We start from the raw sequence: 17,309 nt of genomic DNA, 5'->3' as shown, positions 1-17,309 counted from the left end.
AGACAAACCTATCGACCGAGTAATGTATTATTGCTAAAGTGCCTGAAAGAACGAATGATTTTCCTAATATAGTCTATTCCTTTCTAAAAATAGGAAAAAAATAACGCTATATGAGCTGTATAATGCTATCTCTTTCTTTTTTGATATTCCGAATCATCCTATCGAAGTATAATGTTAAAGTACTTCAAATTATTTACATTCAGAGAATTTTACCTGCCAAAAAAAGAAAAGTATGTAATAATGAAATCGATTAAAATTACGTTGTTTTCAATTATTTTTCCGCATTTTCATGAAGAAAAACAAATGACACAAGCTGGGTCTTGATTTTCACGTTGTGAATTCAGAATTATAGCTGTTGTCGCCACGGAGCATACAGATACCGCTGTCACAATTTTACGAAATAAACACCGCGTATTTTTATTTAACGAGTAATGATTTCCTATGTACTATTAAATAAAACAATAAACAGAATATTGAAGAGATTTATGTAAATAAATAAGATCAATTTAACTTATAATCATTACAAATCAATATTTAGACAGTTAATTCTAAAATAATATTGTTTCCACTGCGCCCGATAACTATTTTAAGATTGTTAAATTTGACATAAGAACAATATTACTTTAAAGTCAAAGTCGCGTCATAAGTACGAACTGAGTGAATGAATAGTCACAAAGCTGACAATCAAACATTATAGTTCTAACATTATAATAAGTTTACTTTAAGCGCGTCATGGTACAAAAAGTCAATGTAACGTTAAAGTAATATTGTTTTAAGTAAATTAAGTTTTTATGAATGTTCTGTGACGCTAGTGAAGAATGTCAATTTTTTTAAACTTCTCCGTGAAAGACACTCTTGGTCCCTGATTGTAAATTTTCCTAACTGCACGTTTTATCTAATTTAGACTAAATCTTAAATATCAGCGGCGTTACCTCAAAGCAAAAAATATATAATCTTGTGTATATTTAGTCTTTACCAAACATCCGTGATTCTCGATGGTATTTCCACAATACGGTAAATACGTAGATACCTCTACGTCAACGTGTTGTCTGTTAATGGCAAATTTTAATATCAACCGGAAGCTTAATAAGTACACGAACATAATTGTTAATCACTATTGTAATTACGGAGATAATTATATTGTTAAATAGTTATTAAAAAATCGGAATAAACAAACGAATTTCAACTAGATTTAAAACTTCATTTGCACATTGCAGTTGAAGTCCGCCATCTTAAGTGTTAAACACACCGGGCGCGGGACTCGGCCTGCGCCGTGTTGTCGTCTTTAAAAATACACGGAATTACACCCGCCGTACCTCCGACCCGACACGCGTCCGACCCACACCCGCTTTCAGTGTGTGTCTCTTTGATTACGTATCGGGAAAATTCGGAAATCACGAATATTTCCGAGTGCTGTTGTAGCGTCTATAGATTATTGTATTATTGATTGCTGTATTCATGAATACATAACTTAAAATTTAAAAAACAGTGTAACTCCAAAAACTCATTATCTTTGCAATACTTCGTCGAGATCAGATTAATGAGCCCAGACAGAGTTGAGGAGTCTGTATACAGTCTCCTCAACAGTTCCTGTCCTTATCCCACGCTAGGTGGGGTCGACACAACATGTATTCTTCTTCTTGTATTCTTAATAAAAAAATACTATTCTACTTAAAATAAATTAAGTATTTATGAATGTTCTGTGACGCTAGTGAAGAATGTCAATTTTTTAAACTTCTCCGTCAAAGACACTCTTGGGCCCTGTATCTGTACCTGTATCTGTATGTCTGTATACAGACTCCTCAACAGACAGCCCTGGTTGCAGAGTGAAAATTTTGTAAATGATGTAGAACAATGTAGGTACTGTTACGTCGTTAGATTACTTTTAAATTTCATTGAAGAACGTACAAAAATGCTATTTAGCCATACAAAAACTTAATAGTGACGTCATTCCTCTACAACTTATCAAAATATTGAACCTCTAGCGACTTACAGTATCGAAATTTCATAGGATAAGTAAGCACTATTTATTACACTGGCACAAACGCAAACGTCGGCGATTTATAGGGTAACCTATCACAAACTCGAAAATTTTTTTGTCCGAAAACCGAATTATACCCAAAACAGTTGTTCTTTCAGGTTGTGTATATTTATATATAATAAGTTGAATATTTATGCAAAGACACGATTAAGTTTGATTAGGTTACGTTAAGTTAGGTTTAAAAGAAGAAAACATTTTCCTCTCGCAATTACTTTCGAGGTTATGAAATTTCGACCAAACGTTATTTCTGGAAAATGTCATTTCGGACTCCGGATAGGTAACCATTTATAGACGTCAATATGATTACTTGTTACATACATTTAATAGCCTATAGAAGAAAATCTGCCACAGCGCATCAATCGGCAAAAGCACGATGCTCGTACGATTGTGTTATTAACCCAAAAAACTAACATATCCTTAAGAATTTAAGCGATCTCACACGGTTTATGAACTTATGAACGGTTTAGGAAATCTTTTCCTCAAACTCGCTGCTCGCACGGTCGACGACCATCGACAGCCACTTACTGAACCCGTCCTTTCTTATTAATTTCAATTACAAAATTGTAATTTCAATTCGCTTTAAATGGGAAAGAGTAAGTTATAATTGTTGATGGTAGAAATTTAATTAGAATTTAATCCTATTTAGCCTTAAACCATGCAAATTAACGATAAAAAACTAAACATACATGTCATAATTTAATTAGATTAGATAAATAATTGTAAGGAGAATGTACGCATCAATGAATAATTATATAGTCTTTATATTTCATGATACAGAATGACGATCTTCGCGAAAAAAATGGATCGAGCCGGTCCGCACCGGCTTGATCCATTTTTTTTGCTACGTATTGATCCATGCACCGTAACGGACGCGTCTGCATTACCACAGACGAGCTTCTTTTCTTTGTATGTGTCCGAGTTCGTGCGTGCTCAAATCTCGCACCTTTACTGTGATTGGCGATGCGGTTTTCAAAGGTAGTGATTGTGGCTAATCATCTATTTTTCAAATACGAGACTTAATAATGGTAGCGGTAGATTAAAACTCACCTGGTTATGTGTGTTATAATAATTGTTGTTGTTTGAAGGGTTCGACACTACAAATGTTGGTCGTTCGCCTGTGAAATATTCCACTGGATCTGGGCGACTGCAGACAAATAGAATAGACATTGTTAATATAGATATATTTTCTACATACTATCAATACTAACGTGAATTGTCTATACCTATGCGAACCATTACACGAATGCCATTGTAGACGGAGGACAAAATGAAGTTTTTCTACTCTGGTGAGTTTTGTTAGTTTGCGCTAATGCTAAACTTACTAGAAATAATAGCAGCGAAAAGAAATTTCGAATCTAAGCGTGGTGTAAGCAACACACGGCAGCTTTTAGCAGCACGTACGCAGTGATTCAGTTGCGATGCAGTCGTTAACGCGGGACTTAAACAGCGATACAATCGCGATGCAAACGCGATACAAATGCGATGCAAACGCGATACACGTTTTGAATTAACTAATTTATTTATTTCACTTTAGAATTTGCAATTAACAAAACAATGTACTTGTACCTATATAGATTTTGATATTAGTCGCACGTTTATATCGATGCAATCACCTAAAAACCGCAAGTGTAGGGATGCAATCGCACGTTTGCGTTGCTACTATAAGTCGCCATGTGTATAACCGCTCTTAATCGTGTATTTTGGTTTTTTCAAATAAACCAACGTTTCGAGCCCTTTACAGACCCCATGGTCACGGCTAACTTAGATGGTAAAGTTGTCAACCGGTTATATTTAATATTAATACAAACCTTTGGAATGCGTTACGCATACCCCGCCGCGGGTGATAACATGGCGGGCTTGTAAGTGGGACTCTATTCTGTGGACTCACTGCGAGATATAAGCTCGTCCGTTAGATCCTTGAAGGTAGATGCATTAAAAACCTATGTATGCACTCTCTCCTATTCTAATTTTAATTAATTATTCTTGACGCACACTTCCCCAAAGTGTGCATTAAGAATAATGCAACAAAACAAACCAGTTTGAAAAAACAAATATCAGCGATTTAGATTGCAAAATGTAATGTTGTTCTTGTTGTCGTTGGTGTTATTAGTTCGGTGATATTAAAAGATTTTCTATTTATGGATCTGATATAATTTTTTTGTGGTTTTTAATCCGACATATTGACAGACGGAACTTGTTATGGCTCTATGCATAAGGTAAAGTTTTAAAAATATGAACGCAAGACGGTCAAAGAATAATTCTAGCCACCACGTGTCCCTAACGTGATCATACGTCCCGCTTTGAGTGGGACAGTCCCGCTTTTAAGCTTCTTATCCCGCTGTCCCCAAAATACTTAAAAATGTCCCGCTTTCACAAAACAGGACACACGTGACAATAAATTTTAAAAAATGGTGCAAAAGCGTAAAATATATAAAGCCAGCCCACCAGACTACATAAGTTCTTTTTTAAAGTTTTTGATCATTAAACATTTCGTAACTATAGGTGTACAAGTATCTGATGGCATTTAGACAAATTTAAATTTGTAGTGGGCAACATCAATGTAGTAGGAAAAAATGTACTAGAAACTTCATATATTTTAATTGACCAGAATTGATCTATCCTTGTATACATGTTTTAAGATCTGTATGAATTTGTGTGTGAGAAAGGTAAGTAATTTCTGACAAATTTTAAAATTAAACAGATATTAATTGACAGACATTGTGGGTGTTAGATTTATTTACGTTTGCAGTTTGAAATAACTCCCATTTACGCCATTTACATTTTTTACACTGTAGTCTTTCCGACCAACACCAGTACCAACAAAAATTACATACCATATAGGTACATTGATTGGGCTACGTTAAAATTTCAAAGATCCTTAATTACTCCTATTAATCGGCAGCATTTGAGACCCGCTTCTAAATCGCGAATTTTGACTTAGATGCACCTAATTCGCCGCTGATTTTGCGATAAGCATTATTACAATGTTTTTTGCCAAATTGAAGCGGATTCTCAGTAATTATTGCTACAAAATCGTTATTTTCATGTGAAAAAAGTTCAGCAGTCAGCCATTAGACACATAATATTTTGAATTGACATGTGACAAGTTAACGTTGCCAGATAAAGTCGTTCAATTTTTCTAATATTTAATGCCATGAGATTCTAGTACACCTATATCAATTAAATTTATTCCCACTAGTTCTATGCATGGAATTTTTGGAACTGAGTACATGGATCTACTGGGAATAAACCATAAAAATGGTTTTATTTTTAAAACAATACTAAATTCACAGGTGTCCCGCTCTGAGGGGAAAAAAATAATGGACACGTTAGGTATAGTTGTAGTTCTCACGCAGGCCCAAATCGAATTGAAAATTTCACACACGTCATAGAATTGCTTTGCAGATGTGTGCAGGTTTACTCACGATATTTTCCTTCAGCGAAAAGCTCATGGTAAAGTACGATGATCGGTGCAATATGGAGGCAACTGGCACGTCCATAAGCTACACACGGCGCAATTTAAAACACAAGAGACCTAGATTCTGAAGCTATTTCTTAATTTTCATATAAAGCAGCGAACAGTAATATATTTAATAATAAAAAAACTACTTTTCCTATCATTTAACTGTCTAACAATCGAAGAAACTTTAGAATTGCATTTCATATGTAAGTATATCGTTTCGCTTCAGTAGGGAAGCTCTTCCGCGTAGTTGTGATCTCTTTGAACTCACACATCTGGCAACACTGAGCACGTTAAATATAAACTGCAATCTGTCACCTTTCGTCGCCATTAATACTGAAGAATGAAACACAGAGTTCGGGTCGGGCGCGTGTCGAGTCGGACGCTTGTCGGGTCGGGAGCACGGCGGATCTGATCTAATTCCGTGTACTTACTTGTACGGACGACAACACATCACTCGCGGGCGCGGGTCCCGACACGCGCCCGACTTGCGCCCGCTCTCTGTGTGTTTCAAGCCTTAGTCGGAACTGCGTGAGAAATACAATTGTTTTTTTTTTTCACTCAAAATAAATTGTTGCTTTGATGGGTTCTAGATTAGTTCTAGAAAAAGTTCCTCCAGGGAAGCACTGCCACCTTACTTATTTCTGCCGCCAAGCAGTAATGTCAGCATTACCGTGTTCTGGTTTTGAAGGATGTGGGTGCTGGTGAAATTACAGGCACGTGGAAGTTGTCAACTTATGTCTCAGGGTGACGGACGCAGTGGCAGTGCCCCTCAGATCTTTGCAATTTAAAGCTCTGAGTGGCACTGCAACTGTTATGGACAGGCGTGTAGCTTACCATCAGGCGCACGACTTGTTCGTTCCGTCACTTGATGTTATAAAAAAGACTATTATCAAAAATGTAGTTTAAAAAAAGTAGTTATAAAAATGTAGTTCATTCTCAATATGTCCTATGCTTATATAATTGTAACGATTTATTTAATAATATGGTCACAATTTTATTTTATTACTATTATAACGATTAATCACTTTGGTGTGCCCTTACAGGTTGTCCCACGTACATTTTCAAGCCACGGTACTTAATATAATATAACTGTGACAATGCAATAAATGAATAAATAAATAATTAATGTAGGGTAATTAAAAATATGAATTTGCTGGACATGCTAATTAATATATAGATTTTAAGACTTTCTTTTTATTTTCCCGATATTTATTAACCCGTGACCATGGAGCGTGCAACCGTTCCGAAATATCGGGAAAATAAAAAGAAGTTATACCGTGGTAAGAAACCTGTTACTAGTGATAATCATTCATGCTAATTAAGATGAAAGCAGCAATGGTCATCATCTCTTAAAATAAAATTTAGTAGTAGTAGTTTTAGTAATTATGTCCATTATCATTGAATACAAGAATACAAGACACTTTATTAGCTGAAAAATGTAATTAACAATGCAGGTCTTGTAATATATTATATAAGATCGTACATTTCACCAAACTTTGTTTCACTTTAGATATAGCATGTTATGCGTTAAAGTTAAAATAAAACAATAGCATAAACAAACTACAACGATTGGAAATTAACCAGAAAATAAGAAGTCAAAAACATATCATACAATAGTTAAATTTTACATATTATTTTATCAATTAAAAAAACATTAATATTGTAACATTTAGCATTGAGTATAGTCTACAATTTAATTATTTAACAGCATCCAGCAATTTATTAAATAATTCGGCTGCTAATACGAACATTGTTCTACTGTAAAATTCCAAATTAGGGCGTTGTTTGGGCCGTATTTCTTATTTTATTACTTGTGTTTCTAGGACTATGATATTATACTTCTAGGATATCTAGTTTGGACTATATTAAAGTTTCTTAGATTTTGTTTCAGAGGAACACAGGCCTCGTAAATATACATCGATGGCAGGGTTAATATCTTCAGAAATATCAATTAAGGTATATTATTATTAGTCACATAAAAATCACTTGCCGTGACGGGAGTCGGACTTTACGCTACACTTACCTGTCACTATCAAAGTCATCTTCATCGCCCCTTCGTCGTGACGTGGTCGTCCGTAAGGGTGTGGTGGGTGTCGCCGGATACACCTCAGGTCTTCGCCCGCCACTGGAAGTCTGGGTACCCACATTCTGCGCCGGGATACGCCCGTCGTTTCTGTCATGGTATATACATTTTAATATTGGAACCATAAAATCAAATAAAATGCATTTTGTTTAATTTCGATTTTTAAAAATAAAGTATTTCGATGTTAAAAGATGTTAATTTACTTCATGTCTGATTCTTATTTATTTAAGTATAGAAGTTACTATTTTATATTCTCACTTTTCTTATGTGTGTGTATTAATAACAATTACTAGAGACGCCATTCTACGGTCAAATAAACTTAGATAACAAAGTTCAGAGGTGTCACACAAATGTTTATTGCAACACCAACTACAGCTTTGTTAGAATGTTATCAGTTTAAAATAATTACGAAATTTATGTTTGTTTATACCACGTACTACTAAATATTGTTACCTATACCCATAGATAATTGTGCCCTCCTTATTATAACTAAAGTTAAGGAATGACCACCAACAGCGCCAAAACCCACAAACAGTAAGAAACCCTAGATGCATCATAACACCATACGAAGATAACAACTGATGCTAACCAGGGCCCCTACTATAACCTTTCAAAAAATAATCTTATTTCAATGTAAGCTTTTAGTAAGCTTATAATACTCATATTCGTACCATGACAAACCTATCAACCAAGAAGAATGATTTCCCAATATTGTCTATTCCTTACTAAAAATACGAAAGAAATAACGCTGCATATGAACTGCATAATGCCACCACTTTCTTGTTTGAAGTTCCGAATCGTCCTACTGTTGCATAATGTTAAAGTATTTCATATTATTTACATCCAGAGAATTTTAACTGCCAAAAAAAGAAAAGTATGTAATAATGAAATCTATATAAAATTACGTTGTTTTCAATTATTTTTCCGCATTTTCATGAAGAAAAATAAATAAAACAAGCTGAGTCTTAATTGTCACGTTGTGAATTCGGAATTATAGTCTAGTGTCGTTATGGAGCATGTAGATGCCGCTGTCATAATTTTACGAAATAAACACTGCTTATTTTCATTTAACGCATTGACTTACAAATAAATGGACGACGGGTCTAATACAAAAACCACGAAAAAAATGTCCCAAGTCAACCTATTCGAAATTTAAATTGTAATGTCATCGCAGTATCGCGCTGTCAGTCGAACAAATGAAGACTAAAGCGGAGTTTGGCGCTCTGTATACGATTTTAGCGCCTTACAAGTGCGGACACTTTTTAGCGCGGACCCGACGTCCATATAATTGTAAGTCAATGATTTAACGGGAAATTATTTCCTATGTACTATTAAATAAAAAAATAAACAAAATACTGAATAGATACATGTAAGTAATTAAGTTCAACTTAACTTTTAATCATTGCAAATCAATATTTAGACAATAAATTCGAAAATAATATTGTGTCCATTGCATCCGTGTAACTATTACAAGATTGCTAAATTTGACATAAGAACAATATTACTTTCATGTTAAAGTCGCGTCATAGTACGAACTGAGTGAATGAATAGTCACAAAGCTGCCAATAAAACATCATAGTTTTAACATTGTAATAAGCTTACTTTAAGCGCTTTATGGTACGAAAAGTCAATGTAAGGTTAAAGTAATATTGTTTTAAGAGATTGTGGTAGGCCTCCAGAACTCCATAATGGCAACGCTATCTTGGGACACAATAAATAACCATAAGATAATTGGTTTTGCATCAAAATAAAGCACGTTCTGGGACTACATCTTTAGCTTAATGGCATCCTGGCGACAGACGAGCTTCCAGAAAATTCTCGAGGATCTGCGTTACGACACGACCCCACCCTTACCGGCTGGAATAAAGAATCACACACACCGGCGGCAACGTAGCAGTTCACATTCAACAAGTAATCCGAACACATGCTCCGAATCGCTCGAGTTACGGTTTAATTGGTACTATTTTGTAAACTGTAAACTCAACAAATCCGCATACTTCCTCAATCGACGTTCTATGTGACTGAAATAAAGAATACCCCAACTCCCCGAAAATTATGAAGACACGACACTAATCTAACCGACGTTTTTAGTGAAAATGTGTTATTAACAAGTCTAGAAGCAGCAAACGAGATATACAACCCCTATAAGGGGGTTTTTTTTTATTTTATTTAGTTTCAGTTATATTGTCAAACGAAATCAGCATAATTGATAGTTTTGTAATAACAACTTTTTCATAATTATTAATACAAAGATCGAACACTCAGAAAAAATTCCTTCGATCAGGTCGGATTCGAACCGACGTCTTCTTGCATACCGTGGCAGACGCTATACCAACTAAGCAACGGAACGAACCAACAGACGTCACGTTTGTATTTGGTTTTTCAATGACTTTTTAGTCGTAGCGCCATCTATGAGAAATCTATGACAGATTTATCACCCAGTTAGTACCTTTACAGCTACCAGTCCTGGCGAACTTTTTTATTTTAAAAACCAACCTCAAAAGTTCGTGGAATTACATCTATTTGCCAAGTTTTATTGCCGTCAGTTACCGGAAAGTGCGCGAAACCGGATTCATCCCCTAGTTTGCAACCAAATTTAAATTTCAAATTGAAATGGGAACAATATTGAGGTACCCTTTTTCTAACAAAGAAAGAATCATGAAAATCGGTTCACAGATAGTAATCGCATAATACACATCCAAAAAAAAAAATCGAATTCAGAACCTCCTCCTTTTAAGTCGTTAAGTTAAAAAGCAAAAAGACAAAGTGCTCTTAACACTTTTAAAATTCATTTACAGGAGTTCGGGTTTAAAGGTGAAATTACAGGCGCGTGGGACTTATCAACTTATGTCTCAGGGTAACGGGCGCAATGGCAGTGCCCCTCAGATCTTTGTCATTTAAAGCTCTGAGTGGCATTGCAACTGTTTTGGACAAGCGTAGAACGATAGATGATGAATGATCGATTCGGAGCATGTGTTCCGATTACTTGTTGAATGTGAACTGCTACCTTGCCGCCGGTGTGTGTGATTCTTTATTCCAGCCGGTAAGGGTGGGGTCGCGTCGTAACGTAGATCCTCGAGAATTTTCTGGAAGCTCGTCTGTCGCCAGGATGCCATTAAGCTAAGGATGCAGTCCCAGGACGTGCTTTATTTTGATGCAATAACAATTATCTTATGGTTATTTATTATGTCCCAAGTTAGCGTTGCCATTATCGAGTTCTGGAGGCCTACCACAATATCACAATATCGCATAGAACCAGGTGCACCACTTGTTCGTTCCTTCACTTGATATCTTAAAAAAAGCGAGAAAGGTAAATACTAAAACATACTTACATGCTGTATGGATTCGCATTGCTATGATCACTAGGAGTGTTTAAAGTTGGAACATACACTGGTCCATCTCCCGTCGGATTTCCAAATACTGGCTTTGTGTTCGGTCGATCTTCTGGCCTGATGTTTGGTCTTTCCTCTGGTCTGCTCTCTGGTCTGCTCTGGGGTCGGCTCTCGGGTCTGCTCTCGGGTCTGCTCTCAGGTCTGCTCTCGGGTCTGCTCTCGGGTCTGCTCTCGGGTCTGCTTTCGGGTCTGCTCTCGGGTCGGGTCTCGGGTCTTTGCGGATATGAGTTGTCTGGTCTTTCAGGCCGCGTGTTTGTCGGTCTCTCCGGGCGTGGGCTCTCCGGTCTCGGTCGTGTCGACTCTGGCCTAGATGTAGGACGGATTGTAGTTTCTGGTCTACTCGGTCTTTGTTCTACTGAGTCCGGTCTGTCGACTACAGGTTGTCGATTGTTAGCGTTGCAGATTTCCCTGCCGTTCAGTCGTATTGCTTGTAATTTAGGTGGTTTGTTTAATGGATTATACTGGACGAAGAATTTGATTGCCTGTGCCGGACCCGGGTGGATTTTCATTTTGGTGTTTTCTATTTTGAAATCTATATTATCTGTTGTTGTTACGTCTCCAACCCAATTCTGGAAATAAATTATTGCACTGAAAAAACGACGTGATGGAAACAATCAAGGTGTTGTTTAACCCTTTTAAGATCCGGCAAACTAGATTCGCATCGCAGCACCACTCCCCGCTTCGTTTCCTGGCCCCTTGTCCGATGCGCACGCGTTCTGACGACGCAACGCTCATGTGGCACGTCGTTCTCTGATTTATGTATATATATTACAACGCAGCGTTATCACTCAGGCGACACAACGCCGCATCGCCATCGTGTGGCATCGTTCTTAGGGTCAATTATACGATTTAATTATTTTAAAGTAAGTAACATTTTATTAACTAGTATTTTATTTTGATCCAACTGGGCATGCAGGTCAATGTTAGATCGCATGAGTTTTCTCATAAATTCATAAATCAATACCTCCAAGGAACACTACTCCAACTAAATTTTTGGACCTGTTCTATGTTTATTTGGTTTTTTGTTTCTATGTCTTTATTTTCACGAAATTCGTTGTTTTTATTCGGATTTTGTTGTTTCTTTATTTTTTTGTTTCAAAAATTTGGGAAGCTAATATTAGTAAATAAATACTTATGGCAGTTTACAAAAATAACACAAAATGACCAAAAATAAAGAAGAAGTAGAAGTGTTCATTGGAGGTATCGAAATAAATTAATAAATGCACTAAAGGTACCAGTGATCGGAACTGAAGGAGTTAATTTATTTAAAATATGAACTTTTCTGAGTATGGACATACCCATTTCGTCATCAATGCTTGTAAATTTCTTTTTTTGCTGTTTATTTCCTAATCATTCCAAAATAAAGGTTGCCTCATGTTTATTTTTTAAATGGCTACAATATTTAAATACGTAAGTACTTATAGAAACTCAACTTCGGAGCAGTAGAGCTCCTTGTGAAAGAGTTCGTCCAGAGAAGTATTGCTGCCTTACCTATTTCTGCCGCCAAGCAGTAATGTGACCATTACTGCGTCCCTGTTTTGAAGGATACTGGTGCAATTACAGACACATGGGACTTGTCAACTTATGTCTCAGGGTGACGGGGCAATAATAATAATAATAACGCACACACTCAACATAGCCCCGCACTAGGGAAACCCTGTGTCGCGGGTGCCATGGACACACACAGACAACCACAAATTACACCCAAACTCACGAGAGAAATAATTGTAGGCCATACAACTATTTCTCCCGGCCCGGGAATCGAACCTGGGACCTCTGCGTGGCAGTCCGGCATGGTGACCGTTCGGCCACGGAGGCAGTTGGCAGTGGCAGTGGCAGTGCAATGGCAGTGCCCTTCAGAACTTTACGATTTAAAGCTCTAAGCGGCACTGCAACTGTTATGGACAGGCCTGTCGCTTACAACCACACACACGACTTGTTCGTCCCGTCACTATTGACTACTACTACTACTACTACACGTATATACAATTAAAAAAAAACTACAATATATTTTTTTATAGAATAATTTCTAGCTAATACTTAATAGCCAATAATATTTTGTCGCTAACGTACTCCTGTCCTACACGCCTGTCCATAACAGTTGCAGTGCCACTCAGAGCCTTAAATCGCATAGATCTGAGGGACACTGCCAGTGCGCCCGTCACCTTGAGACATAAGTTGACAAGTTCCATGTGCCTGTAATTTGACAAGCACCCTTACCCTTCTAAACCGGAACGCAGTAATGCTAACATTACAGCTTGGCGGCAGAAATAGGTAAGGTACTTATAACTAGGGTAAAATACTTACTCTGGATGAACTCAACAAGGAGCTCTATTGCTGGTAAAAAAGAAATGAAGTATTGCCACCTTACGCATTTCTCCTACAAAGCAGTAATGTGAGTTCCGGTCGTGAAGTGTAAGTGTACTAGTGAAATTACAGGCACATTTAACTTATGTTTCAGGGTGACGGGCGCAGTGGCAGTGCCTCTCAGAACTTTGCGATTTAAAGCTCTGAGTGGCACTGCAGCTGTTATTCCCGTCTATGTATCATTAAAAAAACTAGAGCATTATTTTTGAGGCAATAATTTGTAGCAAATACGTAATAGGAAATAATATTTTGTTCACTAAATAATACGCATATTCAAACATAATTAGTTCCGAAAAGTGTCGGGGTTCGTAGAAGGGAATGTCCACGTTATTCTTTAGTTTAGCTAATTTAACTCCCTCAAGTCGAATTACTGAGTAGAACTCACCCCAAGTATGTCAGCCTTGCTGTCCAAAACGATATTCAGCCAAAGTGAGTGCAAAGTACTATCCGTGGACACGTTGACCACTCCGTACCATTTGCCTGACTCCGTGCTAGATGGTTCATACATGAACACGTTCATACATGGTGAAAGAGGTGTGCTCTGTTCTTGAGATGGCACCGCTACGGCCAAGAGTAGAAGGGAGCTTAGGGCTCGAATCTGAAATTAAGAGTTAGAAGTTACTAGTATATGCAACAATGCAATAACACGAATAGTGCTTAGGGATTTTGTGGTTATTCAGTAAACTATTATCACTCGTGACATTGGAGTGTGAAACTGTTGTGACACATCGGGAGAGAATTAGAAAATTATAAATTATAAGCATAGGAAAAAAACACAAAGAAGATTAACATCGCAGGAAAGCTCGATGCGGAGTAATTCGCAAATTCTGCGATGCGTCGTGCGAACTCGTAGACTTCTGCGATGGGACAGTTTTGTGTTTCGACCCTTATTCAACACGAATTTCACCGCGCTTTTTTTTCTATTGGTATTTAATTGGTCTACGCGGCGGCCGCGCGGTTGCATCATTCAGAGGAATTTAAATGTTGTTGCCTAGTAAATGGAATTCACATTCGCCATTAATGTACATGAAGGCGTGGTAACTGGGCGGACGCCGCGCGGCGGACGCGCGAAAGCTTTCGCCTCGTGTAAGCGCCCAGTAACTGCGTAAATTAAACTATGGTCATAAACCTGTAAGTAGTGATGACCGTTTAACACACACGCATGCATCTATAGCAACATTTAATAGCAAATAATAATTTGTCGTCAATGTACCTACTCACATTTCGCATATTCATATCTAATCAATTCGCCCCGTCCCTTGATATTATAAAAAAAGTGAGATGCGTAATAATATACTTAACTATAGTTCAATTAATAATAATAATAATAATAATAATAATAATAATAATAAATACGATAATAATAATAATAATAATAACGTTTATTGCAAAACATGTTGTTACATAATAGTTCTTATAGTAGTTTACAGTATCAAACATGTACCCTGTAAGGGCGTAGCAATGTCAATTTTTTAAATACACATTTTGATTACCATTAATTAAAATATCATTATAATGATAATTAAATATAAACAAATATTTTCTGAAAAGTCAATGAATTAATGGGAAAATGAATGTCAAATTGAAGTCTAAAGTATTTCAAAAAAATTAATCGTCCAATTATTCTAGAATTATATAATAATAGTCATAACATTTGTCATTTTATTAAATTACATAATTATATCATATTTTTTATAAATATAGTTAACATATAAAAATTCCTTTTTTTAACCGACTTCAAAAAAGGAGGAGGTTCTCAATTCGTCTGTATGTTTTTTTTTCTTTTTTTTTTGTATGTATGTTACGCGACAACTCCGGTATTTGTGAACCAATTTTCATGACTCTTTTTTTGTTGAAAAGGGGGTACTTCCATAGTGGTCCCATTTCATTTTGAAGAAAATCATCCACCTCGAAGGGTGGCTGTTCATGCATGAAGATTCATTTTCATAAATAGCGCCTAACATTAATTTAGGAGCAATTACTTTAATGGTTGATTTTGCTATTTCTCTAATTCAAGGCGTTTTTCTCTCAATATACTTTGAGTAGTGAGAACCGATTTTTATTATCTCCAGTGTCAAGTCCTGTATAGTGGCGTATATATATATATAGCAAATAGACGTATTCCACGTACTTTTGAGGTCGGTTTTTTTAGTACTCTGTACTGAGATTATATGACGTTATGAACAATTTTCCTTGTCATTAAAAAAATCTTGCAATGAATAGTAGCATTTTTGAAACAGATGTTTACTAAGTTGATTTTTAAACATATTTACGCTATTTATCAGTTTTAAAAAGTGAGGGAGTATTTATGATGCCCCTTAAGGGCATGGCAATAGGGTTGTTATTTTGTATCTACTTATGACAATATTCTATTGTATTTGATTGTTTACATTTCAAAGTGCACACTAATACGCAAAGACGTAGACGTTTATCGTGCACATGCATTACATTTCTAAATAAATTAAAACTACGTAACACGTACGCAAATTTTAATTGATGTACATTTATTTTTATCATCAATGAATTCGATTATACTATAATAAGTTTTGATTATTATACATTGTTTCAATTGATTTATAAACGCGATGTTGTTTTGTGCATATAATCAAAGTGCTGCCATCTAGCGGGCAGTAGCTCCAAAGAAAGTGACCATATTGCAGCGGTATAAGGTTTTGTCTTGTTTCTTGTAACATAAAAATGTAACGATAAACAGAAAATTGAAAATTTATTAAAATTAAATAAAATAAGACAACGATGACATGAAACATCGTCATAGACCTATGATTAGACTTTTACTATCAATTTTTGCACTCTTTATAGAGAAAAAGATATTTTTCTACGATTTTCGAGGTTTTACACGGGTTAATTTAACACGACCATAACGTATAAAGCGAAAATGGCGGACAGAACGTACTGTACGTACTGTTCGCACACGTGCTACGAAAATTAATCACTTCTAAGGTATTTATTATTCTGTGTTATTATACGGCCAATTACGCGTGCAAGTTATGTTTTCCATGATTCGATCTATCATAATTTATAATAGTTTAGAAGACAACTTCAATTCTGAGAATTGCGATAGATATTGAATTGCGTATTTAGACGATGTGATGTGGTATGCAAGCAGATATCATGTAAATAAGTAGATATATAATATATTACCTAGTGCCCGCGAATTCTTCTGCGTAGAATAAAGCATTGTAAATAACTTAGTGCAGCTATATTAATTTTCATAATTTTATTGATTAACCATACAATGTTTCATCTCCTATTTCACCCCTATTAAGATTCCTTCTTTAGAGTCCTTCTCAAAGTCTATCTTTCTTGAGCATGGAGTAAAATGACAGTTTATTGCACAAAAGTGTTGTCCGCTTGAAAGCATCTAGTGAGTATAGTTAGTTGATTAAATATTCTATAACAATTCAAGACCTAGGATTAACATTGGATACCCATTACGCATCCGTGATCACATAGTTAATATCTGCAAATCTGCTAGCAGGGTGCTGGGTTTCATAATAAGGACAACGTCTCAATAACGTGACCCAAATGTTGCTGAGTTGCTGTACAACGCGTACGTTCGATCCAAACTTGAGTGTAATGCTTTCGTATGGGATCCTCGAGAGGTTAAATACGCACTAATGATCGAAAGAGTACAACGCAAGTTTGCACGGTATCTTTATAAAGGGCGGTACGGCTATTATTACCCATTTCTAGTTTCCTCGCTGTTTGTTACTGGGATGGTTGGTCTGGAATCCCTTGAATTGAGGCGGAAGACTATGTTGCTTACCCATTACTGCCTCCTCTTACGACACAGTGTAGATAATCCTTCCGTTTTAGAAAGACTGGGTCTATTTGTGCTATATCGTTACACTAGCTTACATTAGGACGGCGCACACGCAACCTTTTTGCAATGCCAAACAAAACGCGCACTCTACAGGGTTTCAACGCACCGACTACTAGAGC

General features: G+C 36.3%; 1 protein-coding gene across 1 annotated transcript in view; it reads right to left on the bottom strand.

The window, feature by feature from the left end:
• The window catches only part of LOC113225462 (serine protease Hayan-like), a 37,322-nt gene extending 22,740 nt beyond the window's left edge, over positions 1-14,582 (bottom strand). Inside the window, exons 1-5 of the mRNA XM_026457778.1 lie at positions 14,568-14,582; positions 13,732-13,944; positions 10,920-11,548; positions 7,528-7,677; positions 3,089-3,185 (exon numbers count right to left, since the gene is read on the bottom strand). Of these exons, the coding sequence (XP_026313563.1) occupies positions 3,089-3,185; positions 7,528-7,677; positions 10,920-11,548; positions 13,732-13,944; positions 14,568-14,582 (1,104 nt within the window). The remainder of the gene's footprint in view (positions 1-3,088; positions 3,186-7,527; positions 7,678-10,919; positions 11,549-13,731; positions 13,945-14,567) is intronic.
• Positions 14,583-17,309: the final 2,727 nt, after the last annotated feature.

The sequence above is a fragment of the Hyposmocoma kahamanoa genome, unplaced genomic scaffold, assembly GCF_003589595.1.
Source record: "Hyposmocoma kahamanoa isolate Upper Pololo Valley unplaced genomic scaffold, ASM358959v1 160, whole genome shotgun sequence".
In the NCBI taxonomy this organism is placed as follows: domain Eukaryota; kingdom Metazoa; phylum Arthropoda; class Insecta; order Lepidoptera; family Cosmopterigidae; genus Hyposmocoma; species Hyposmocoma kahamanoa.
This window is presented reverse-complemented; position numbering and strand designations above follow the sequence as displayed.